The 24,869-nt window shown below is 36.5% G+C and overlaps 1 protein-coding gene across 4 annotated transcripts in view; it reads right to left on the reverse strand.

Annotated features, from left to right (window-relative positions):
* Positions 1–24,869, reverse strand: part of Catsperb (catsper channel auxiliary subunit beta) — a 179,488-nt gene that overhangs the window by 143,973 nt on the left and 10,646 nt on the right. For 3 of the 4 annotated variants that reach the window (XR_015445101.1, XM_087195483.1, XM_087195484.1), the window contains exons 3-5: positions 13,216–13,515; positions 7,721–7,799; positions 4,148–4,236 (exon numbers count right to left, since the gene is read on the reverse strand). Coding sequence is in view for 2 of the 4 variants with exons in the window: in XM_087195483.1 (XP_087051609.1) it covers positions 4,148–4,236; positions 7,721–7,799 (168 nt within the window). In the remaining 2 variants the exon portion in view is untranslated. Of the gene's footprint in view, positions 1–4,147; positions 4,237–7,720; positions 7,800–13,215; positions 13,516–24,869 lie in introns of those variants that run through there. The other variant, XM_087195485.1, reaches the window with a different exon arrangement.

Consider the following 24,869-nt stretch of genomic DNA (forward strand, 5'->3'; position numbering starts at 1 on the left):
AGTTTTCAGAGAAGAGGTCTTTGATTTCTTTTGTTAGGTTGATTCCTAGGTATTTCAGTTTCTTGGATGCTATTGTGAAAGGAATTGTTTGCCCTATTTCTCTCTCAGTGAGTCTGTTGTTCGTGTAGAGGAAAGCTATTGATTTTTGTATGCTGCCCTGGTATGCAGGTACATTACTGAATTTGTTTATGAAGTCTAGAAGACTTTTGGTGGAGTTCTTGGGATCTTCTATATAGAATATCATGTCATCTGCAAATAATGACAATTTGACTTCTTCATTTCCTGTCCTTATTCCTTTTTTTTCTCTTGTCTAATTGCTGTGGCTTATGTTTCCAAAGCTACATTGAATGGTAGTGGTGACAGTGGACATCCTTGTCTTGTTCCTGATTTTAGTGTGAAGGATTTCAGTTTTTGACCATTTAATATGATATTGGCTGTTGATTGTTCATAGATGGCTTTTATCAGATTGAGGTAGAGACTGTCTATTCCCATTTTTCGTAGGGTTTTTTTTTTTATCATAAATGAGTGTTGAATTTTGTCAAATGCTTTTTCTGGATCTATTGAGATGATCATCTGGTTTTTGTCCTTGGCTCTATTGATATAGTGTATTACATTGATTGATTTGTGTATGTTGAACCATCCCTGCATCCCTGGGATGAATCCCACTTGGTCAGGGTGTATGATCTTCTTGATGATCTTCTGCATTTTATTTGCCAGCATCTTATTAAGGATTTTAGCATCTATGTTCATTAGTGAGATTGGCCTCTAGTTCTCTTTTTCCGTTGGGTCTTTCTCTGCTTTGGGGATCAAGGTGATGCTTGCTTCCAGGAATGTATTCGGGAGTATTGCTTCCCTTTCAATTTCATTGAAGAGTTTAAAGAGTAGTGGCAGTAGTTCTTCTCTAAATGTCTTGTAGAATTTGGCAGTGAACCCATCATGACCTGGGCTTTTCTTAGTTGGTAAGTTTTTAATTACATTTTGAATTTCATTGATTGATAGTGGGTTGTTTAGAATTTTTAGGTCTTCTTTATTCAACTTTGGTAATTCATACATATCTAGTTATTTGTCCATTTCTTATGTGGTTTCCATCTTATTGGCATATAGGTTCTGGAAGTAGGTATTGATGATCCTCTGGATTTCTGCTGGGTCCATTGTAATTTCAACCTTTTCATTCCTAATTGCATGGATTTGGGCCTTTTCTTTCCTTTTTCTGACAAGGTTGGCTAAGGGTTTGTCAATTTTGTTGATTCTTTTGAAGAACCAACTCTTGGCTTCATTAATTTTTTGTATTGTTCTCTTAGTCTCCATTGAATTGATTTCTGCCCTGATCTTTATAATTTCCTCCCTTGCATGAGCTTTGGGTTTGTCCTGCTCTTCTTTTTCTAGAGTCTTGAGGTTCAGCATAAGGTTGCTTAATTGGGTTTGATCTGTTTTCCTAATATGCATATTCACTGCTATGTATTTCCCTTGTAAGACTGCTTTCATTGTGTCCCATAGATTCCTATATGTTGTACTGTTGTTGTCATTTAATTGAAGGAACTGTCTGATTTCTTCTTTAATTTCCCCTGTGACCCATTGGTTATTACAAAGTGTGCTGTTCAATTTCCATGTGTTTATGAAATTTTTGCAGTTTCTTTTGCTATTGATCTACAATTTCATTACACTATGGTCTGATAATATCCAGAGGATAACATCAATTCCTTTGCATTTAAACAAGGTCTATGAGTGAGTATGTGGTCTATTTTGGAAAATGACCCATGTGCAGCAGAAAAGAATGTGTATTCTCATTTTGTGGGGTGGAACACTCTGTAAACATCTGTTAAGTTCATTTGTTCAAGAGTTTGATTGAGTTCTGGTATTTCGTTGCTTATTTTATGTCTAGTTGATCTATCTATTTGTGACAGTGGGATATCGAGGTCCCCCACTACTATTGTATTAGTGCATATATGACTTTTCATGTCTGTTAGTATTTGTTTTTTATATTTGAGCACACTAGCGTGTGGTGCATATATATTTATGATTGTCATTTCTTCCTGTTGGATTGTTCCCTTTACAAGGATGTAGTGTCCTTCTTTGTGTCTCTTAATCAGTGTTGGTTTGAAATCCACTTGATCTGCAAAGAGGATAGCTACTCCTGCTTTTTTTCGGGTTCCCATCGCATGAAGTATTGTTTTCCACCCTTTAAATTTCAGTCTATGAGTTTCCTTTGAATTAAGTGTGTTTCTTGTATGCAGCATATTGTTGGATTTTGCTTCTTGACCCATTCTTTCAGTCTATTTCTTTTGATTGGTGAATTGAGACTATTAACATTGATGGTTATAACTGATATGTATTGACTTATCATTGTCATGACTTTTTCTTTTTGTCAGATTCTCCCCCTTTGGATTTAATTTCTTGTTGTGCCCAACGGATTCATTCTGCTGCATTTCCTGGGGCTGAGGTCCTCTTTGTCTTTTCCTAGGATATTGTCTAAAATTTTTTGGAGTGCTGGTTTGGTATTTATGAAGTTCCTAAGGTGCTCTTTGTCATGAAAGTATCTTATTTCTTCATCAATTTTGAAAGACGGTTCTGCAGGGTACATCAATCTGGGTTGGAGGCTGTTTTCCTTTAGGGCTTGTAATACATCACTCCATGCTCTTTTTGCCTTGAATGTTTGCATTGAGAAGTCTGCTGTGATTCTGATGGTTTTCCTTTGTGTGTGATTTGTTTATTTTCTCTAACTGCTTGTAGAATTTTGTTCTTTTGCTGGGTTTCTGGAATCTTACCTATTATATGCCTATGTGTAGATTGTTTTTGATCAAGGCTAGTTGGAGTCCTATATGCCTCACTTATCTGTATATCAAGTTCTTTCCCCCTGCTTGGGAAGTTTTCTGCCATCACTTCTGTGAGTGGTTTTTTTAATGTCATCTGCACTCTTTCCTGTTTCTTCATTGACTCCAATCAGTCTTATGTTATTCTTCTTTGCATTGTCTAGCAGCTGCTGGATTGATTTCTCTTGGTCCCTTATAATTTTAAAGAAATTTTTCGTTTCTTCACTAATTACGGTCTTATCTTCTATATCTGGAATTCTGTCCTCACATGGGCTCATTCTGCTGCATAGACTTTCAATGTTGTTTTTAATCTCCTGGAAATCTGTTTGCATGTGTTTTATGGATTTCATTTGTTTCCTATGTTGGGATTCCATCATGTTCCTCAGCTCCTCTAGATTCATTAATCATGTCTTGCACAATGAGCACAATCTCTGCTGTTATCTGAGAAATTATTTCTGATTTCATTTTTTCCAGATCCTCTTTTGTTGCCAATTCAGGGAGTCCAGGTGGTTGAGTTTCAGAGTGTTCCATCTCATTTCCCTTTGGAGTTGCTGTAGGTGATTTGGAAGTCTGGTTTTGAGGCTTACATTTCAACGGGTGTGTGTGTGTGTGTGTGTGTGTGTGTGTGTGTGTGTGTGTATGTGTTGCTGGTGCCTGTGTGGGTCACCTCCTCTGTGGTGGGAGAGGTGGTATGGTGGTCTGGATCCCTCCTCTGCCACAAAGGAGGGCCACCAATGCAAAGTCCTAGGGCACCTTCCTGAATCTGTCAATTAAGTGTAGAAGTCTTTTGGGGGAGCTTTTTGGGTCTTCTATGTACAGTATCATATTGTCAGAAAATAATAACAGTTTAACTTCTTCCTTTCCTATCTTTATTCCTTTTATTTCTTTCTCTTGTCTAATTGCTGTGGCCATGTTGTTTGTTTTTAAAAGAAGTCTCTTATTATTTGAATCAAAGGATCATGTCATCCCTTACTCAAAATGACAACTTCAGTGTGGCTTCTTTGTCAACGCCATGTGAGACAATTTTCTTTCTCTACCAGATTATATTTGTCAAACTTCAAAAGGAGAAATAAGCTCCATAGACAATTGTTACAGTTGATCTTAGGAAAAAGAGAGAGGAGGCAACATTTAAAAACAATAACAAAGCAAAACCACTCAGGGTACTCAATGGCTAAATGAAATTTTACCTGAATTAAGTGTTCAAGGTCTAGAAAGTATACCAAAGATTATATAGAATTCATCTTCCCAAATCTGAAAGGAGTACAGTGTTATTGGTTTTACACATGGATTTAAAAGAAATGTGAAGGGTCATAAGAAATGCTGTTAGAGAATCTTACCAAATTTTTTGAGGATAGACGCAACTTCATTATTTCATTAATTTTGGGGAGCCCTTGGTTAGAACAAGCAAAATGTTTCTCCATAACATCTATACAAAACAAAAAATGAATATTTTAGTTACAGATAGAAGAATTTCCATTAAAAGTGCCATATTTTTCAAACTGATGAAAATTATTTTTTAAGAATAAGAATATAGTTATATATTTTAATTTCATTTTACTGTAGATAAAATATAAATCTTCTGTTTTTTGTTTTTTTAACAATACAATATCAAGACACAATAAAGGAAGGTCAGGCCATAGTATTAAGATTAAAACATACCACATGTTAAACCATGATGCAAATATACATACATATATGGAAGTATATATATTAATACTGGGTTGAACACAGGGCTTTAACACTGATAATCCTAGTCCTTTTTAATTATAACATTTACAATGCAAAGCTGTGTTTTGAAGTTTTAAGTGCTTGGAGAATGGCTTGAATTATAACCAAAAAAGTCTTAGGACCAGCCCAAATACTCAGCAAAGGACATAGGAAGAAGTAAGTCAAGGATTGGATTCAAATAGAAAGTCAGGGCACGTGTGGTGGCACATTCATATAATTGTAGCAGCTGGGCCTCAAGTTTGAGGTTAGCATGAGCTACACAGCAAGCTGTGGGTGAGCCTAGATTACACAGGGAGAACTGTTCTCAAAAGAATGAATGAATGAATGAATTAATTAATAGGAGATAAAAAATAAATTTACTTTATAATTTCATATTGTTCATTCATTCTGTTGGTACATTATGATTTCAATGCTAGTCTTAAAATTCTATGCATAAAAATTCTATGCATAAATATATCTAAGCAAGTATCACAAATATGGCTCAAACTATATTGGGAGTGATAATGTTAACAGGTCTCAAATATTTTCAATCACACATTCATTCATTTTGCCCATCCTTGACAGTGCTACCAGACTTGATTTTTAAAGCTATATTTGATTCTATAGTCCAAATCATTCCTCTGTTTAAAAAATCTTCACTTATACACCATTATCTAATGAATAAAGTCCTTGTATGAAAAGAAGATAAGCAGAAGGAAACTAATTCCTTTGAATAACATACATTGAGTCAGCTACTGGTTTAACACATCATATTATGACATTTCCACAATACTTTGTGCTTTCTGTATCACTGTCCCCTTTTTAAAGAAGAGAAAAGCAAGAGTAAGGGTGATTGAGCTCAAAGGTGATATATTCCAAGTCATAACAGCAAGTCAGATGGGAAGCAACAGTCTTTTCTCTAATGATCTTTTTCTCTTTTGTCAGATAATTTTCAACAGGGAAGGTCCTTTTTCAAACTGTCCTGCACAAAATCTATACTCCAGCCTCTCTAAAATGCTCATGGAGTTCTGTCTACTACCATTTTCTGTCTCAAATTTTAACTCATTTTAAGATCTAGTTCAAATAGAAGCTTTTTATAACGCTGGTCTCAATAAAACTGATTGGTTGGTCTCTTCCACTTTGGTATTGTTTTATGAATTACTGGGTCATATCACCAAGCTCCTTTGAGCTTGGATGTTAAAAAGAGGCAGGAAAAACCATAGGAAATATTGTGGCAAGAAACAGAAGGAATTCCCAATTTCTGTACTTTTGCCTGCAAGGATCCCTTTGCCTAGAAATTTTCAGACTACAGAGTTTGCTAGATTCTGTTTTAAACAACAAAATGAAAAAAAGAAAAAAAATTGTGAGCCATTAAAGGAGTCAGAGAAGTTACATTTTAAAGGTCTGACTACTTTAACATAAATCATGGCATAAAGGGAAAACATACAACTGCTGAGGGAATGTTTGCTCTGAAAGAATAAGAAAATTACTCTGAGCCAAATTTACAGAAACAGTGCTATTTATAAAATGCATTTATTATTCATAGTTAAATTATAGCAATGAAGTTGAAGCTAGAAGCAGAAAAATGTCTCTATTTTTCTCCATAAATACACTTTACATAATGAATGCTATTTTAGGGGATCAGAACATGCCACTCTGTAAATAAGCCTCTTTGACATATCAAGTATTTCAATATGAAAGCGATTGAGAAACAGCAGGTGTGGGGATGGGAGAGCCCTGTTATCTACCATCTAAAAGCAGAACATAAATTTCTCATGAGAAATGTGCTCTACCTGTACCTTTCTTATCACCAGATATGAAGAGCCAACACAGAGATGAGTCTACACAAACACACTTATAAAATAACACTTATCTTCCACTAATATATGTATGTTTATTTCCTGGTAACTTTCCCACTAAAATCCCAATTTACTGCTTTGTATGGTATATAAACCCTCAGGTTTAATAACTTCTTTAGGTATTTTATTTCTTTCCAGGAAGCCCACCATGTTATGCAAAAATATTAATCATGTTTTTTCTTCTATTAATCTGTCCCTTGCTCAATTCATAGCCCCAGCCACAGAATCTAACAGAGTAGAGGAAAAATCTTTCCTCTCTGAGGCTGTCATATTAATGTAAACTATAGTTACGGTATTTTATTCTCCTACCCAGTAATCTTAAATAACTTCCCAGCATTGACAGATTAAAGCTCAAACTCCTTAGCCTGACATTCTAAGGAATGTTAAATATCTCTATGATATGCACCAGCTTCCCATATTTCCAGAATATTTTACTTGTATCTTTTCATTCTTGTCAAAGTGAACTATTTACTGATCCCTTCATGTAGTCTGTGATTTCCTACCTCCATAATGCTCACCATGCACCTTGGTGTTGTCTCTTCTCCATATGTGCGTATGCACATATTACCCATTTGGGGACCTAATGGATTGTTCTCTTTTGTACAAAGTCTTTCCTGACAAGCCCCTTCCCCACAGCTGGAAGGAACCACTCCTTTGTCTGAAATCTCTGAAGTCTGTGTGACTCTCCCGTCTTGGAATAGACCCATGTATGTGTCATATATTTTCTAGAAGAATGTAGGAACTAAAGCCAGGGTCATCCCAGAACTTGCATAACTCAGCAAGACATCTGTGAATAGACGATGTCTGAATCCTTCTATCCATCCATCCTGTCAATAATACTATGTTCCAGGCACCATTCCAGGATGCTGCAAAATCTAAAAAGTATGCACAAATGGGAGTGGATTTGTCTTGCTCCTTTATAAAATTTTTCTGCCATAAAAGTCCTGTTGACTAATTCAGTCAATATATTACTTTCAGAAAATTCTCCTCAATCTCAGTCTACTAGTGTGATAATTCAGTTTACAATTTATACTATCTAAAACCATTCATGGGTAAAAGAATTTTATGTCTGTCTTCAAATAATTAAAGTTTTGCAAATATAGAATCATCTTTAAATGTTAAATATTCTATGTTTTATAAGTGATTAAATACTACAGCAAGAGGTAAATATTTTGTCTTTTGTACATACAACTTAGTAACAATAGTTTCAAATGATGTTATTAGAAACTTATAGATCAGATAAGGTAAAGAAGAAATACTACAGGAAAAACATTTTAACTATAAATGAAGAAAGGATATAAATAAGAACTCTTGAGTAGGGAAAAGAAAATAATAGATGATTACCTTTATCATATACCATTCCTGATGAAAATTCCAACATATTCAAAAGCAAAATTATAACATATATAAGTGGCGATTCCATCTGTTGGAATAAATAAGAATTATTTCCTTTTAATTACTCTGGACATATTTTTGAGTTACTTTTGCTATCAGCAACTATAAAGTTGTAGAGAAATCATCTCTTCAAGTTAAAAATACTTTCCACTATGTAACAAAAGTAGACAACAAGGCTGTAGATATAGCTCTGTAGTAGAGTGCTTTCCAGCATGTGCAAAGCCCTGGGCTTAATTCCCAGAACTGAAGGGGAAAAATAAAGCAGACAACACAAGAATTGACTAAGCTCTAAATTTATTCCCTAATTAACATTAAGGATATTTATAAATATAATTATGGAAAATTAGAAAAAAGAGATGGCTCAAGTTTTTCTTCAATGTAGATAACTATGGGAGAAATGAGATCAATTGTATAAGCTACATAAATAAGAATTTGAATTGATAAAGACTTTAACAATTATATAGTTGTTACTTGATTTAACATTTTGACTACATTGCTTTTGGGAAGGACAATCCATGATACTGGACATCCTTGCTGAGGATACTAAGAATACTAGCTACTGCTTTTGCTATAATGAAGACCCTTGTCCTGACTTTGGAGTCTTGTGTCTTTTGCCAGCACCTAAGAAAGCAGGCATAGACTAACTTTCCAACTTTAAGTAGGGTGAAATCTCAGACTCTGCAGTTCCTGATAACTGCTGAATAAATTAAACTTAACTGCTGTTTGTTTTCCCTCCCTCAAAATTGGCTTGCTTGATTAAATATACTTAATTAATGATAGAAGGCTCAAACATTTGTTAAATTTTTAAATTAATCATCCTTATCACATTGTCAAGGAAGGATTTCTTTTTCATCACATTTTTCAGACATCTGAGGAAACAACTTGCTATCACAAGGTAAAAAGAAACATAGGGGAACTGGAGAAGAAAAGAGGTGGGGGAAGGGGATTAAAAAAAAGAAAAACAGAAATAAGATGTGGTATATACATGTAACCATCTCCCAAGATGATTCTAAACTGCATGAACTGAAAACATGTGCTAATTAAATTTTAAACAAACAAGGTAAGAAGAAACAAACAGCATATTAAAGCAATATCATCATGGTGCTGTGCTCAATTATTTCTGGTGTAAAAATTAATTGGACATTAAATGGAGATGGTAGCACAGTTAAACTTCACAAATAGTGCCCTTAACAGAAGATTTTTTATATTTCCTAAATATTCAAATGAAATAACATAACATCATTATTAGAACCTGTCTCTTTTTCTCATCTCATTGACCAAAGTGCATTATGCTCCAGATCTCCAGTTTGGATGAACTATTATTAACTTATAAAAGTTGATCCAAATCTGTTTTCTCAAATAAATATATCTAATTTCTTTTACTGGATTTGACCAAGTAACTTAAAAGCTTACTTTGAAAGAATTTTAATGTTCATGAAGGAAAAGAAAATTGAGGGAGCTAATTCAAGGGCAAATGAACAGAGGTGATCTCTGGGCTCTCTGTGGCTTTGCTACTAGCTGTTTACCCTTTATTCTAGTAATTTGGCCTATATCCTTTTAATTTAGAGATGGAATGTGCTTGAGAGTTCACATATAAAACATTAAATAAACACACTCAAAGTTCCTTATTGGCTAGTGACAGAAATGGACTTAGAACCAAGATCTCTGGATTTAATAAATCTAGCCAGCATAGAAAGTTGCCACAAGATAAAAAAATTAAAAAAAGATATGAAATATATGATTATATTTGACCTAGTAAAAACCACAATGTTTGTCCAACATTACTCTGTTCCACACATATGTTAATTTCACGTTTTTCATTTTTTCTTCAATATCATAGCTTTCTCCAATTTGGCACTACGTCTGTCAACAGTCATCTCACTGTTAGAGAAAAGGCAGACCTTAGCCTTAGGTAAGGTCTATCCACTGAATTGTCTTTAATAAGTTGCTTCTGTGCATTCACTATTTAATAAACTGGGTGTAATAGCTACTTCACAGTGTTGTGAGAATTAAATGAAAAAGATGAATTAATGAATAATATCTGAGTTACTTTATATAGAATAATCACTTGATAGATATTACCTCTGAGTTCATATCCTTAATACTGCACCAACTTCTTATCTTTACATTCTCTACAGTTAGCAATTAGACAACTCTAGTTATCATTCCCCATTTAATTATTATGGGTTTTATGTAATTATCTTCTACAAGTCACACATCTGAGCATTTTTCCTTCTCTGGCACCAAACGGACACTGGAAAATGCCCCCCAAAAGGAACTTACCTCTTTTTCCATCTTATTCATTTGTGATTATTCCATTATCAAGGGATAATATTTACACTGTAGATTCATGTTATAGTAAGGCCTTTATTACCCTTTCTTGTTTGTTTCCTGCTAAAGAAGATAATAAAGCTTTGGCTGGAAGCAAGCTGTAAGTTTCAGTGACTGTGGCAGCACTGTGACCAAGCTGCCTCCTTAGACTGTGTCAGAATAGAAATGTCTAAACAAGGCTGACAGCCCTAAAGAAAATTACGAAGCAAGTGACACTGGTCTTCTTTTTCCCCAGCAAACTTTCATCTATTTTCTCTTTCTTATTTTCCCTGACATGATGTTTCCTCCCTTCTAAGGGTAAAAAGTGTGCTTTCAGTCACTGACTCATGAAGAACACTTTCATATAAATGAGCACCAAGAGTATTCCTAGCAGGTTGATAACCGTGGAACGAAAGGTGTTTTCCGCCAACAAACACATCAGGCTCTGTGCATCTAGTCAGGAGGTTTGGGAACAAAGAGTGGGGTAGGAATGAAAGAAAAATGATTTTGACATTTTAAAAAATATAATTTTGTCCTGACTTAAAAATTTGAGAAAATATTAAAAATTTTTGAAAAATACAAATATAGGAAAGTTAATTTTACATAAAACAACCAGATAAAAACTGACAATATGTTGACATTTCTTGAGCCTGTTCCCTCTGCATTTCTGTATTATATGCATGATTCTTCTACAGTATGTATAGCTTCACATTATTCTTTTAGTCAATGTTATTATGGCTACTTTCTCATGTAACTCAAGTGTTTTCTCAAAAGTTTTCACAGTTATGTATCTAAAATGACTATACAATTTACCAAACAGAAGACTTTCTTCTATTTCCAAAATTTTCCTGTATGAATAATGTGATAGTAAATAATTTTGAATAAAAATATTTGCCTCCATTTAAATGTATTTCTTTAGTATATGAACATGTTTAAGACTCATGATACATATCAGCAAATTGTTTTCCAGAAATCCAGCATTGAAAATTAGATATCTGTAAAACTTTATACATAAAAAAGTATCTCATTAGCTGAGTATAGTGGTACAACCCTAAAATCCCAGCACTCTAAGAGGCTGAGGCAGGAGGATCACAAGTTTGAGACTGGCCTGGGTAACTTTAGTGACTTAGTGAGACCTTATCTCAAAATAAAAAATAAAAAAAGCCTGGGGGTATAGCTCAATGCAAAGGCCCTGGATTCAATTCCTGATATGTGTGTGTGTGTGTGTGTGTGTATATATATATATATATAGAGAGAGAGAGAGAGAGAGAGAGAGAGTTCTTATAGTATACACATATATTTATTATATACTATAAAGAAATAGAAGATATTATATTTATATATTTTGAATAAATTTATATTACATATATTATATGCTATATAATGTATATCTAAGCGATATATACCTAAGAATATATACCTAAGAAATATTTTAGAGCACATATATATAATTTTCTATAGAGTACATGCAATATGACAAAATTATAATATAGTAAATATATAAACCAGTAATAGTCACCTAATACTCATCAAGTATTACATACTATATACAATTGTATGTGCTATATACTTTATGTTTTGTTTTGCTTTTTTGGTTTGGTACCGGGGATCGAACTTGGGACCTTGCGCTTGCGAGGCAGGCAGCTGAACTACTGAGCTAAATCCCCGGCCAATGTGCTATATACTTTTATATGACTGGCAGCAAAGTAGGTTTGTTTATACCACTGTTATGGTTTAGATCTAAAATGCTCCCTAAAAGTCTCATTTTCAGAGGAGGAGCTTGTGGAAAGTGATTGGAACCAAGGGGGTGCTATACTCTTCCCGGCTAAATGTCCTGTTGGAGGGTGTATCCTGGTCAGAGGAAGTAGATCAAGGCATGGGTATGACCTGAAAGAGTATATTCTTAGCCTTGGCTCTTCCTCTCTGCTTCCTGGCAGCCATGGGGTGAGCAACTGTCTTCCACCATGTCCTTCCTCCACGCTGTTTGTCCCCTGGAGGCAGCCCACCATGTACTGAACCTCACTCCGAGGCAAATAAAGATCTCTTTCTTTAAGTTTGAATGCCAGATATTTTGTCTCAGTGATGGGAAAGTGATTAATACAATCACTGTCATTATAAAAATGTGTATTGTAATGTGTTGTATTACAACATTATGACAACTGTGATGTCACTAGGCTACAGGAATTTTTCATCTCCATTGTAATCTTATGGGACCACTATCATGTATGTGATTTGCTGTTGTCCAAAATGTTATGGAGCACCAGTCTGTATCCCTGGAGATTTTTAGCCTATAAATAACTCTTTGCACTTTCCAATAATTTTTTCTCTTTCCTTGAAACTAATTAGTTGAAGAAGCAGTTAGTTTTAATGTGCTTCCCACAAACTTGGAAGCATACCAAACTCACCTTGAAATGGTTCATCTAGTTAAACACTGAACTTTGGTGTAATAATGGAAAACAGGACGCTTTTAAATTAAACCTAGATTCACACTTGAATTTTGTCCTTTATCTGAAAGTTTGCCATAAAACCCTCCACAAAGTAAAACCAAAACCAAAGCAAACGAAAACAAAAAGACAGTTCAAAATAAATACATAATGGCAAACAGTACCATATAATGCTATTAGAAGATAGAAAAATGGGAATCAAAATTATGTCAGCAGATGAAAATGTTCTTCTAATTGAAAAACACCACACAAAATACCCTCCAAACTATGAAACAGAAAAAACTACAACACAGCACACTAACCTGAATATGTTAAAACAAGATTTGCACATTAAAAAAATCACCTAGACTAGAAAATTCAAAATAAATCAGAACAGAGATAGAAAAACAGGAAAATGTGAAATGAGCATTGACTAAGGTCAGGAAATGGATGAAAAAGACAAAATAATCTTAGAAAGAAAGCATAAATTTCAAGGTGCCCAAGGGAAAATACTTTGGACTACAAACATAATAAGGGTTATAGAGGAGAGGAATGAAAACCATTAAGAGAACAAACTGAAATAAAGAAAAAGACGATAGTATCAGAAAAATAAATACAATCAGCAAAGAAAATACATCCACTTAGAGTAAAAGGAAGATACAGAATGAAAAGACCAGTAGAATGACAACACAAAGTGAAAAGGGCTCTTACCTGTCCACACCTGATGAAATTTCAGAATAAAGAGATTCTTGGCGGGGCGCTGGGCAGGGATGAGGTGAGGCGTTGGAGGCTGGAGGGTCTGCGCGAGGCAGATCCGGAGACAAGGTGGCCCGCTCAGTGCCAGCGGGTAGAGGGCGCCAGCGGGTAGCGGGCGCCCGGGAAGAGCGAGCATGAAGGGCCCCGCAGGAGCTGGCTTGTCGACTGCTGCACACTTTGCTCTGCATGCACCGCGAGCTGTCCTCCGGAAGCAATGTTTTCAGAGTTCAAAAGGAAAAATAAACTATTTTCTACCTGGAATTCAATAATGAACCAAGTAAGTATGAGAACAAAATAAAGGTATTGTTACCCATATGAAATATGATGAACATATGTTGCATTTTGTCTGCTCAGCATCCTTTTCCTCACTGTTTGACAACTTTTTATATTTTAGAGGAATTTCCATCCCTCTATACTCTGGTGGAACTTCTAACAGAAGTTTTTTGCCTTTCGATAGCCAAGAGGCAACCATAGGATTTAAACCGGAACAAGGAGGGTCTCTTTCCCTGGACTGGGAATCATGAACAGAGAGACTCATGATGATAAGAGTCCACTCCTGAGGTACGTTCTCATAAAAGATTCATAAACATTTTTTGCAACCTTCTCTGGAGCTGCAAATTTTTTCCCCTTTTAAAGCCCAGTTCCTTAGTCTTCTCTAATCTGTAATCATCCCATTATTCTTCAAATAAATTTTCTGTTTTAAAAATAAGATTCTGTTTCTACTGTAGTATCTGATACAACTAGGACTCAGAAATTATATCCAATGCATTATTCTTAGGAAGTTATTTGAGGCTATACTCCAGCAAAACAAAAGACATGGGACCCAGATAGAACCAGAGAAAATAGAGAACAGTGAAAAGCAAATCCTAGCATGACCAGAGGGCAGCAAAACTGAGAATAACTAGTCCAAACTGGAACAATATGACAGAGGGCTCCTGACGAAAAAAACCCCCCCAAAACAAAACAAAACAAAAAACCCAGAAAAAAAGGAAAGATTGTTATGCAGTATACTAAGTATAACCAAAAGACAAAAAACTTGAATATATAGAGGTACATAATTTTGACAAAATTCAATACTCTTTAATATTAAAAACTCTTTAACAAATTTGGTATTGAAGGAATGTCCCTCAACACAATAAATGCCACATATAACAAACCTATAGCTAACATCATACTCAGTAGGGAAAAGCTGTTTTTCTTCTAGGATCAGGAACAAGGCAAGGATGCTTATTCAACATTTACTAGATTTTCTACCTAGAGCAGTTAGGCAAAAGGAAGAAATGAAAGGCATCTGAATTAGAAGGAAATAAGTGAAAATTGTTTGTAGGTTATATGATCATATATGTAGGAAACACTAACTCCATCAAAAAACTCAATGAATTTAGTAAAATCCATGAGGCAAAATTAATACACAAAAATCAGTAGTGTTTCTTACTGTAACAATGGACTATCCAAAACATTAAGGAAAAATGCTTAGTACATTTAAACAAGAAGGTAAAAGATTCATATGAAAGCTATAAAATATTGATGAAAGGATAGAAGAAGACACAAATAAATGGAAAAACATCTCATGTTTATAGATTGGAAGGATTAATTTTGTTAAAATTTCCATGTTACCTGAAGTGATCTACAGATTCAATGTAATCCCTGTTAAAATTCCACTGATATTTTTCACAAAAATAGAAAACACTATATAAAAAATATATATGGAGGGCTGGGGATTTGGCTCAGTGGTTCTGCTGCCTGCCTCACAAGTGCAAGGTCCCAAGTTGGATCCCCAGTACAAAACAAAACAAACAAAAAACCCCACAAAGCATATATATATTTATATATATATATATATAAATATATATATATTATATATAAATATATATATATATATAGAGAGAGAGAGAGAGGGAGAGACAAAAGACTCCAAATAGCTAAAGCAACCTTGAATAAAAAGAACAAAGCTGGAGGTATCACACTATTTTATTTCAAAATATAGTGCAAAGGTACAATAGTACTCAAGACAACACGGTACTGGAATAAAAAATACACACTTTGACCAGAGGAATAGGATAGAGCTCAGAAATAGACTCACACATTCATGTCAATTTATTTTTCACAAAGTTACCAAGAACAAAAAAAGGAGAAAAGACGTCTCTTCACTAGATGGTAAGGAAAAAACTGGATAACCATACCCAGAAGAATGAAATTAGATTCTTATCTGATCCCATACACAGTATAAACATCAACTCAAAATAGATTGTAGATTTAAATATAAGACCTGGAACTGTAGAAAACAGTAAAATTTCCACAACAATATTCTTGGCAATGATTTCTTGGATACATCTCCAAAAGCACAGGCAACAGAAGCAAAATTAGACAGCTGGGGATTCCACCGAATTAAAAGAATTCTGAATAGGAGAAAAAATAGTTAACAGAGTGAAACAGAGGAAATGTCAGCCCAGCCAACACCTTAGTTGCGACCTTGAGAGATTCCAAATAGAGGACCAGCTAATGTTTCCGGACTCCCCTTGACCAGTGGAAATTTTGAGATAAAAAAAAATGTTTGTTGTTTTAAGTGGCTAGGTGTGAGGTAATTTGTTATTCAGAAATGAAAAACTAGTGCAGATCACAACAGTGATTTATTGAACTGCATGTTGAGGCTGCACCTTGGCCCTTTGGCCTCTCATGCATTTGGATCAACACACCAAAGAAGGGGGTTTCTATACTGGCTGCAGTGATTGGTCTGTTAGCCAATGAGAAACTAGGTTGCCACTATACAATGGGGGATAGTCAGGAGTACATGTTGGATACAGGAAAATCCCCTAGGGGCATAATTAAGTACCCCCCTGCCCCGTAATTGAAGTCAGTGGAAAACTACAACTACTACCAAATATTCTACGTTCTCAACACAGTATGGAGTATCCAGTGATTTACTTTCATGATTGTATGGTAGCTGCCCAGCAACGTGAGAGGCTATCACTGTATATAACCAGCCTGGGAAGAGAGCAAAATTCAAGACTCAAAGTATGATTTCTACTGAATGGGTATAATTTTTGCACCATTATAAAGTCGAAAAATCTTAAGTCAAATTGCTAAGTCAGACTGCCTGTTCACTCTCCTCTCTTTATACACAATGTAGATTAGTAAAGAGTAGGAATTCCATGGTTAGATTACGTAGATTCTTAAGTGCTTTTTGTTAACTGTGCTATATTTAAAAAGTTAGCGTCACAGGAGGAGGCTTCCGGGCCGCTGTACTGCCCCTGCCAGCACACAGAGTTGGGCCATTCCTGGTGCACAGGAGGAGGCTTCCAGGGCCGTCATGCCACCCTGGCCAGCACACAGGAGGTGAGCTGCTCCCAGCACACAGGGGGAGGCTTCCCGGCCACCGTGCTGCCCCAGCTAGTGCAGAGGAGGTGGGCCTCTCCCAGCACATGGGAGGAGGCTTCCAGGCCACCATATCACCCCCACCAGCACACAGGAGGTGAGCTGCTCCCAGTGTACAAGAGGAGGCTTCTGGGCCAATGTACCACCCCAGCCAGCACACAGGAGGTGGGCCACTCCCAGTGCACAGGAGGGGGCTTCCTGGCCACTGTGCTGCCCCGGCCGGCACACAGGAGGTGAGCCGCGTAGGCACCAGCAGCACCCGCCCCCCCAACACCTCGTCGAAATGAGAAGACACGTAAAGAAGTCTCAAAACCAGACTTTGAGATCACCTACAGCAACTCCAAAGGGAAATGAGATGGAACACTCTGATACTCAACCACCTGGACTCATGAACTGGCAACAAAAGAGGATCTGGAAAAAATGACATTAGAAATAATTTTCAGATAACAGCAGAGATTGTGCTCATAGTGCAAGACATGATTAATAAACCTAGAGAGGAGGTCAGGAACACAATAGGATCCCAACATAGGAAACAAATGGAATCCATAAAACAGATACAAACAGATTTCCAGGAGATTAAAAACAACATTGAAAGTCTATGCAGCAGAATGAGCCAATGTGGGGACAGAAATTCAGATATAGAGATGAGCTTGCAATTAATGACAAGGAAGAGAAAAATTGCTTTAAATTGTAAGGGACCACAAGAAATCAATCCAGCAGCTGCTAGACAATGCAAAGAAGAATAACATAAGATTGATCAGAGTCAGTGAAGAAATAGGAGAGAGTGCAGATGACATAAAAAAATTGTTCACAGAAGTGTTGGCAGAAAACTTCCCAAGTAAGGGAAGAGAACTTGACATACAGATAAGTGAGGCATTTAGGACTCCAACTAGCCATGATCAAAAACAATCTACACATAGGCATATAATTGTTAAGATTCCAGAAACCCAATGAAGAACAAAATTCTACAAGCAGTTAGAGAAGAGAAACAAATCACATACAAAGGAAAGCCCATCAGAATCACAGCAGACTTTGCAACAGAAACCCTGAAGGCAAGAGCTTGGAGTGACATATTCCAAGCACTAAAGGAAAACAGCCTCCAACTCAGTTTGATGCACCCTGCAAAATTATCTTTCAAAATTGATGGAGAAATAAGATACTTTCATGACAAAGAGCACCTTAGGAATTTCATGAATACCAAACCAGCACTCCAAAAATTTTAGACACTATCCTAGGAAAAGATGAGGATCACAACCCCAGAAAGCCCAGCAGAATGAATCCATCGGGTGTGACAAGAAATTAAATGCAAAGGTGGAGAATAAGACAAAAAGAAAAAGTTTATTGGTACATTATTAAGTTTATTGGTACATTTAGGGTATACAATACAGTTACATTCATTATTGGGATCTTGTACCTTTACATGATGTATCTTGGCTATTTTTTCCCCATTCCCCTGCCCTCCCTTCACCCCCTCCAACCTTGCCTATTTACAAAGACTTTGTTTCCATTTTTTCCCTTTTCTCAAATTTTTCCTCTTCCCTTCTTTCCTTTCCCCTACCCTTCCCACTTCCCCTACTCCTTTAGACCTTTTCTTCCTATTTCACATTATCAATTATACCATATGAACCTTATTTACACTTTTAGTTTTTCACACCAGAGAAATTATTTGGTATTTACATGTGTGTCCTATTTATTTGACTTAAGAGTATGGCCTCAGTGTGCATCCACTTAGCTATAAATGTTTCTACTTTCTCATTCTTTATGGCTGAGTAGTACTCCATTTTATTTTTTTTTAAAGCCATATTTTCTTTATCCACTCTCCACTTGATGGGCAATTGGGCTGTTTCCAAGTTTTAGCTGTTACAAACTGTGCTGTTATAAACATGGGTGCCCATATATCACTGTGGTATGATTCTTTTAATTCTTTTGGGAAGATACCCAGCAGGGCAATAGCTGGGTCCAATGGGACCTCTAATCCTAATTCTTTGAGGCATCTCCATATTATTTTCCACAGTGGTTGCACCAGTCTGCACTCCCACCAACAATGGAGAAGGGTTTCTTTCTCCCCACAACCCTGTCAGCATTTGTTATTGGTTGATTTCTTGCTATCAGCCATTCTTTCTGGGGTGAGGTGGAATCTTATCATTGTTTTCATCTGCATCTCTCAAATAACCAGTGAGTGATGTTTAATATTTTTTCATATATTTATTTGGGACTTTTACGTGTTTGTCTGGAAAATGTCTGTTCATTTCAGACATCCATTTTGAATTGGGTCTTTATATTTGGGGGATCTGACTTTTTTGAGTTCTTTATATATTCTAGATAGTAGACTTTTGTCTGAGGAACAGCTGGTAAAACTTTTTTCCCACATTGTAGGTTGCCACTTAGCTCTTTTGGTGGTTTCTCTTACAGTGCAGAAACTTTCTAATAAGATGATATCCCAGTTGTTGATTCTTTGTGATAGTTCCCATGTGACTGAGGTTTTGTTCATAAAGTATTATCCTATGCCAATGTCTTCAAGAGTTCTACCTAACTTATCTTCTAGCAAGTTTAGTGTTTCTGTTTTAATATTTAAATCTTTAATCAGATCTCTGATTTTAGTTTAGGGCATGGTGAAAGATAGGGGTCAAGTTTTAATCTTTGGCAAGTTGAAACCCAATTTTTCCAGCACCATTTTTTTTTTTGTACCAGGGATTGAACTCCGGACCTTGCATTTGTAAGGCAGGCACCAGAACCACTGAGCTAAATCCCCGGCCCTCCAGCACCATTTATTAAAGAAGCTATCTTTCCTCCAGTGAGGATAGTTGGCTCCTTTGTCAAAGATGAGGTAGCTGAGTATGTTTAGAGTTGTTTCTGCATCTTCTAATCCATTCCACTAATCCTCAGATCTGCTTCTTTGCCAGTACCATGCTGTCTTTATCACAGTGGCTTTGTAGTATAGTTTCAAGTTGAGGATTGTGATACCCCCTGCCATGTCTCTGTTGCCTAGAATTGCTTTTGCTATTCTAGGTTTCTTCTGGTTCCAAATGAATTTTTGGATTGTCTTCTCTAGTTCTGTGAAATGTACTATTGGGATTTCAATCAGGATTGCATTGAATCTGTATAGCAGTTTTGGAAGTATGGCCATTTTCTCTATTATTGGTTCTTCCTACCCAGGAACAGGGGAAGTCTTTCCATTTTCTTACATCCTCTTCAATCTCTATTTCTTTTATTTGGATGCTACTGTGAAAGAAATTGTTTCCCTAATTTCTCTCTCAGTGAGTCTGTTACTTGTGTACCAGAAGGCTATTGATTTTTTAATGTTGACCTTGTATACGGCTACTCTATTGAATATGTCAATTAAGTGTAGAAGTCTTTTGGCAGAGCTTTTTGGGTTTTCTATGTAGAGTATCATATTGTCAGCAAATAATGACAGTTTAACTTCTTCCTTTCCTATTTTTATTCCTTTTATTTCTTTCTCTTGTCTAATTGCTGTGGCTAATGTTTTCAGAACTATATTGAACAGGAATGGTGATAGTGGACGTCCTTGTCTTGTTCCTGATTTTAGCATGAAGGTTTTCAGTTTTTGACCATTTAGTACAATGATTACCCTTTATCAAGTTGAGATAATGACCATCTATTCCAATTTTCTGCAGGGTTTTTATCATGAATGGGTGTTGAATGTTGTCGAATTCTTTTTCTGGATTTATTGAGATGATCATATGGTTTTTGTCCTTGACTCTGTTAATATAGTGTGTTACATTTATTGATTTACAAATGTTGAACCATCCTTGCATCCCTGGGATAAATCTGACTTGGTTAGGGTGTATGATCTTCTTTATGACCCTCTGTATTCTGTTTGCCAGTATCTTACTGAGGATTTTTGCATCTATGTTCATTAGTGAGATTGGTCTACAGTTCTTTTTTGTGGTTGGGTCTTTCTCTGCTTTTGGAATCAAAGTAACACTTGCTTCCAGGAGTGAATTTGGAAGTATTGCTTTCCTTTCAATTTCACTGAAGAGTTTAAAGAGTAGTGACAATAGTTCTTCTCTAAATGTCTTGTAGAATTCAGCAGTGAAGCCATCAGGACCTGATATTTTCTTTGTTGGTACATTTTTAATTACATTTTCAATTTCATTGATTGTAATTGGGGTGTTTAGAATTTTTATATCTTCTTTGTTCAACTTTGGTAATTCATATGTATCCAGATATCTGTCCATTTCTTCCGTGTTTTCCATTTTATTAGAGTACAGTTTCTCAAAGTAGGTATTGATGATGCTCTGGATTTCTGCTGGATCTGTTGTGACTTCACCTTTTTTGTTCCTAATTGCATGGATTTGAGCCTTTTCTTTCCTTTTTTGAGAAGGTTGGCTAAGGGTTTCTTGATTTTATTTATTCTTTTGAAAAATCAACTCTTTGATTCATTGATTTTTTTGTATCATTCTCTTAGTCTCCATTGCATTGATTTCTGCTCTGATCTTTATAATTTCTTCCTTTGTACGAGCTTTGGGTTTGTCTTGCTCTTCTTTTTCTAGGAGCTTAAGATTCCGCATTAGGTGGTTTATTGGAGCTTGCTCTGTTTTCCTAGTGTGAGCATTCACTGCTATGAATCTCCCTTGTAGGACTTCTTTCCTTATGTCCCATACATTCCTATATGTTGCATTGGCATTATCATTTAATTGTAGGAACTGTCTAATTTCTTCTTTAATTTCCTCTGTGACCCATTGGTTGTTCAGGAGAGTGTTATTAAATTTCCATGTGTTTGTGGAGTTCTTGTGGTTTCTTATGCTATTGATCTCCAGTTTAATTGCACTATGGTCTGATAATATACAGGGGATAACTTCCACTCCTTTGCATTTACTTAAACATGTTCTATGAGCTAGTATGTGGTCTATTTTGGAGAATGACCCATGTGCAGCCAAAAAGAATGTATATTCTGATTTTGTGGGGTGAAAATCTCTGTAGTCATCTAGTAAGTCCATTTGTTCAGTTTGGTTCAGTTGTAGTATTTTGTTGTTGATTTTTTGACTAGATGATCTGTCTATTTGTGACAGTGGGGTATTGAGATCCCCACTACAATTGTATTAGGGCTTATTTGGTTTTTCATGTCCATTAATATTTGTTTTATATAGTTGGGGGCATTAGTATTTGGTGCATATATAATTTATGATTGTCGTCTCTTCCTCTTGGATTGTTCCCTTTACAAGGATGTAGTGACCTTCTTTGTCTCTCTTAATTAGTTTTGGTTTGAAATCTACTTTGACTGCAAATGAGATAGCTACCCTTGCTTTTTTCTGGTTTCCTGTCACATGGAGAGCTTTTTTCCATCCTTTTACTTTCAGTCTATGACTTTCTTTTTGAGTTAGGTGCGTTTCTTGTATACAGCATATTGGTGGATCTTGCTTCTTAATGCATTCTGTCAGTCTACTTCTTTTGATTGGTGAATTGAGGCCATTAACATTTATAGTTATAATTGATAGATATTGACTCATCCTTGTCATGATGTTTTACTGTTGTTGGCTCTTATTTCTTTTACCCCTTTTCCCTTTAGTTTCTTACCTTGCCTGATGGCTTCACTCTTTTGAGCCTCATGGAGTTGTGACCTTCATTGCCTTTTTCTAGGATATTGCTTAGAATTGTTTGGAGTGCTGGTTTGGTGTTCATGCAATTTCTCAGGTGTTCTTTGTCATGGAAGTATCTAAATTCCCCATCGATTTTGAATGATAATTTTTCAGGATTCAACAGTCTAGGTTGGAAGTTATTTTCTTTGAGGCCTCAAAACGCTTGACTCCAGGCTTTCCTTGATTTGACAGTTTGTGTTGAGAAGTCTGTCGTGATTCTGATGGGCTTTCCTTTATAGGTGATTTGTTTCTTTTCTCTAACTGCCTTTAGGATATTGTTCTTCTGTTGGGTTTCTGGGATCTTGGCTATTATATGTCTAGGTGTAGATTTTTCTTTGATTGTGGCTAGGTGGAGTTCTATATGCCTCACTTATCTGTATGTCCCATTCTCCACCTCTGTCTGGGAAATTTTCTACTCTTACATCTGTGAACAGTTTTTTATGTCAATTTTACTTTCTCCTGTTTTTTTGTGGACTCCTATCAGTCTTATGTTATTCTTCTTTGCATCATCTAGCAGCTGCTGGATTGATTTCTCATGGTCCCTTACTATTTTTAAGAAATCTCTGTCTTTATGGTCTTTCACTGCAACCCTGTCTTCTATATCTGATAATCTGTCTTCAGATTCTCTTAATCTGCTCTGCATGCTTGCAATGGAGTTTTTAATCTCCTGAATATCTGTTTGAATCTGTTTCATGGATTCCATTTCTTTATTATGTTGGCCGATCATGGTTTCCATTTCTTTCTTATTCTGGGCATTCATGGCTTCCAGCATGTTTCTGAGCTCATCTATTTTTTTTTAAATCAGTTTCTGTTCTAGAGCCTCTAATCATGTCTTTCACTCTGCTCATCATCTCTGTAGTTATCTGGGAGATTATTTCTGCTTTGAATTTTTCTAGAGCCTCATTCATCTGTTTTGTTACTTCCTGTGCTATCAGTTCAAGGTGTCCAGGTGGTTGATTATCAGACTTTTCCACCTCATTTCCCCCAGAATTTTCCTTTTGTGAGGTGGAAATCTGAGTTTGTGACTTGCTTAAATGTCTTCTCATTTTTGTTTTTGGTACTGTCCTCGGTTTAGTTACTGGGTAGATATTTTGAAGTTTCTTGATGTAAGTATCTTTGTTGATGTATTTAGAACACTTATGGAATGATTGCTTCTCAGAGGTGTCTTCCAGATATAGCTGATCTTTAGGTTTTGAGTCTCTAATGGCTCTGAAGCTATCTCATTTTCATTATACCAGGAAGGACAACTGATTAGATCAATCACAATACCTTAGCCCAAGTGATACAATCAGCAACACCATACCAGCAAATACATGTTAGAGAATGAAAATTTGTGGTAGTTATTAATCTATCAGCTTTAAAAATGAAGGACTTCCTTCAGGGTATGTCTCTGCTGTCACAATAGACAATGTGGGCAGCAGTGTGCAGTTATAAGTCAGTTAGTCTCAGTAAGCTAGTCCCAGACCTATGAGATTCAGGCAGATTTCTGGCTGCAAGTCCCAAGTTGAGCTCCCTGTCCTCCTGCAGGATTGCACTCTGCAAGGTTCTATTGCAGGTGTCAGCTGCCTTTCCCCTGAAGAAAGTCCAGGTTCCAATGGGAGGTGATGGTCCCTCTAACTTACCAAGCACGGTGGTCTGGTGTGCCTTTATTGGAGAGATTCTCTTCACTTTTCCAGTGGGCTTGTTGTCATCAGGGGGCCTGAGAGAGGCCCTCTCTCTGTTGTTCATTTCTGCAGCTCAGGACAATGGCTTTTATGTCCCCCTGTGCCTCTGCAGTGTGGAACGAAGTAGCCTGTCGTCTTGGTCACAAGTTGGTGGAGCAAGCTGGAGGAAGCAGGTTCCAGGCAGCCTGCAACCACTCGGCCCCACTTGGCCCCACTCAGCCCCACTCAGCCAAGCTGGCAGCTGGTGGGCGTGCCTGGTGGGGTCCTCCTCACCCTGTCTTGGTTGCAAGCCTATCTTGGTTGCAAGCCTCTGGATTGATTTCTTGTGGTACCTTACAATTTTAAAGCAATTCTTCTTTTCCTGGTCACTAATTGGAACATTATTTTCTATATCTGAGATTCTGTGCTCACATTGGCTCATTCTGCTGCATAGACTTTCAAAGGAGTTTTTAATCTCCTGGAAATCTGTTTGCATCTGTTTTATGGATTCCATTTGTTTCCTATGTTGGGATTCCATCATGTTCCTCAGCTCCTCTATTTATTTTAACTGTGTCCTCTCTAGATTTATTAATCATGTCTTGCACTATGGGCACAATCTCCTCTGTTACCTGAGAAATTATTTCTAATGTCATTTTTTCCAGATCCTCTTTTGTTGCCAGTTCAGGGAGTCCAGGTGGTTGAGTATCAGAGTGTTCCATCTCATTTCCCTTTAGGGTTGCTTTAGGTGATCTGGAAGTCTGGTTTTGAGAGTTATTTATGTATCTTCTTATTTCTACGGGGGTGGGAGGAGGTGCTGTGGTTGCCCACGTGGCACACCTCCTCTGCGCTCAGGGCAGTGGTAGTACAGTGACCTGGAAGCCTCCTCCTGGGCACTGGGAGTGGCTCACCTCCTCTGGGCTTGGGGGTGGTGGTACCACAAATATATTCTAATAAAAAGAACCTAAGAATTTTTCAAAACAATAAAAAAGAA

Source organism: Heterocephalus glaber, unplaced genomic scaffold, assembly GCF_053883595.1.
Source record: "Heterocephalus glaber isolate CG9 unplaced genomic scaffold, H.glaber_assembly_v1.0 deba00001608, whole genome shotgun sequence".
In the NCBI taxonomy this organism is placed as follows: Eukaryota; Metazoa; Chordata; class Mammalia; order Rodentia; family Bathyergidae; genus Heterocephalus; species Heterocephalus glaber.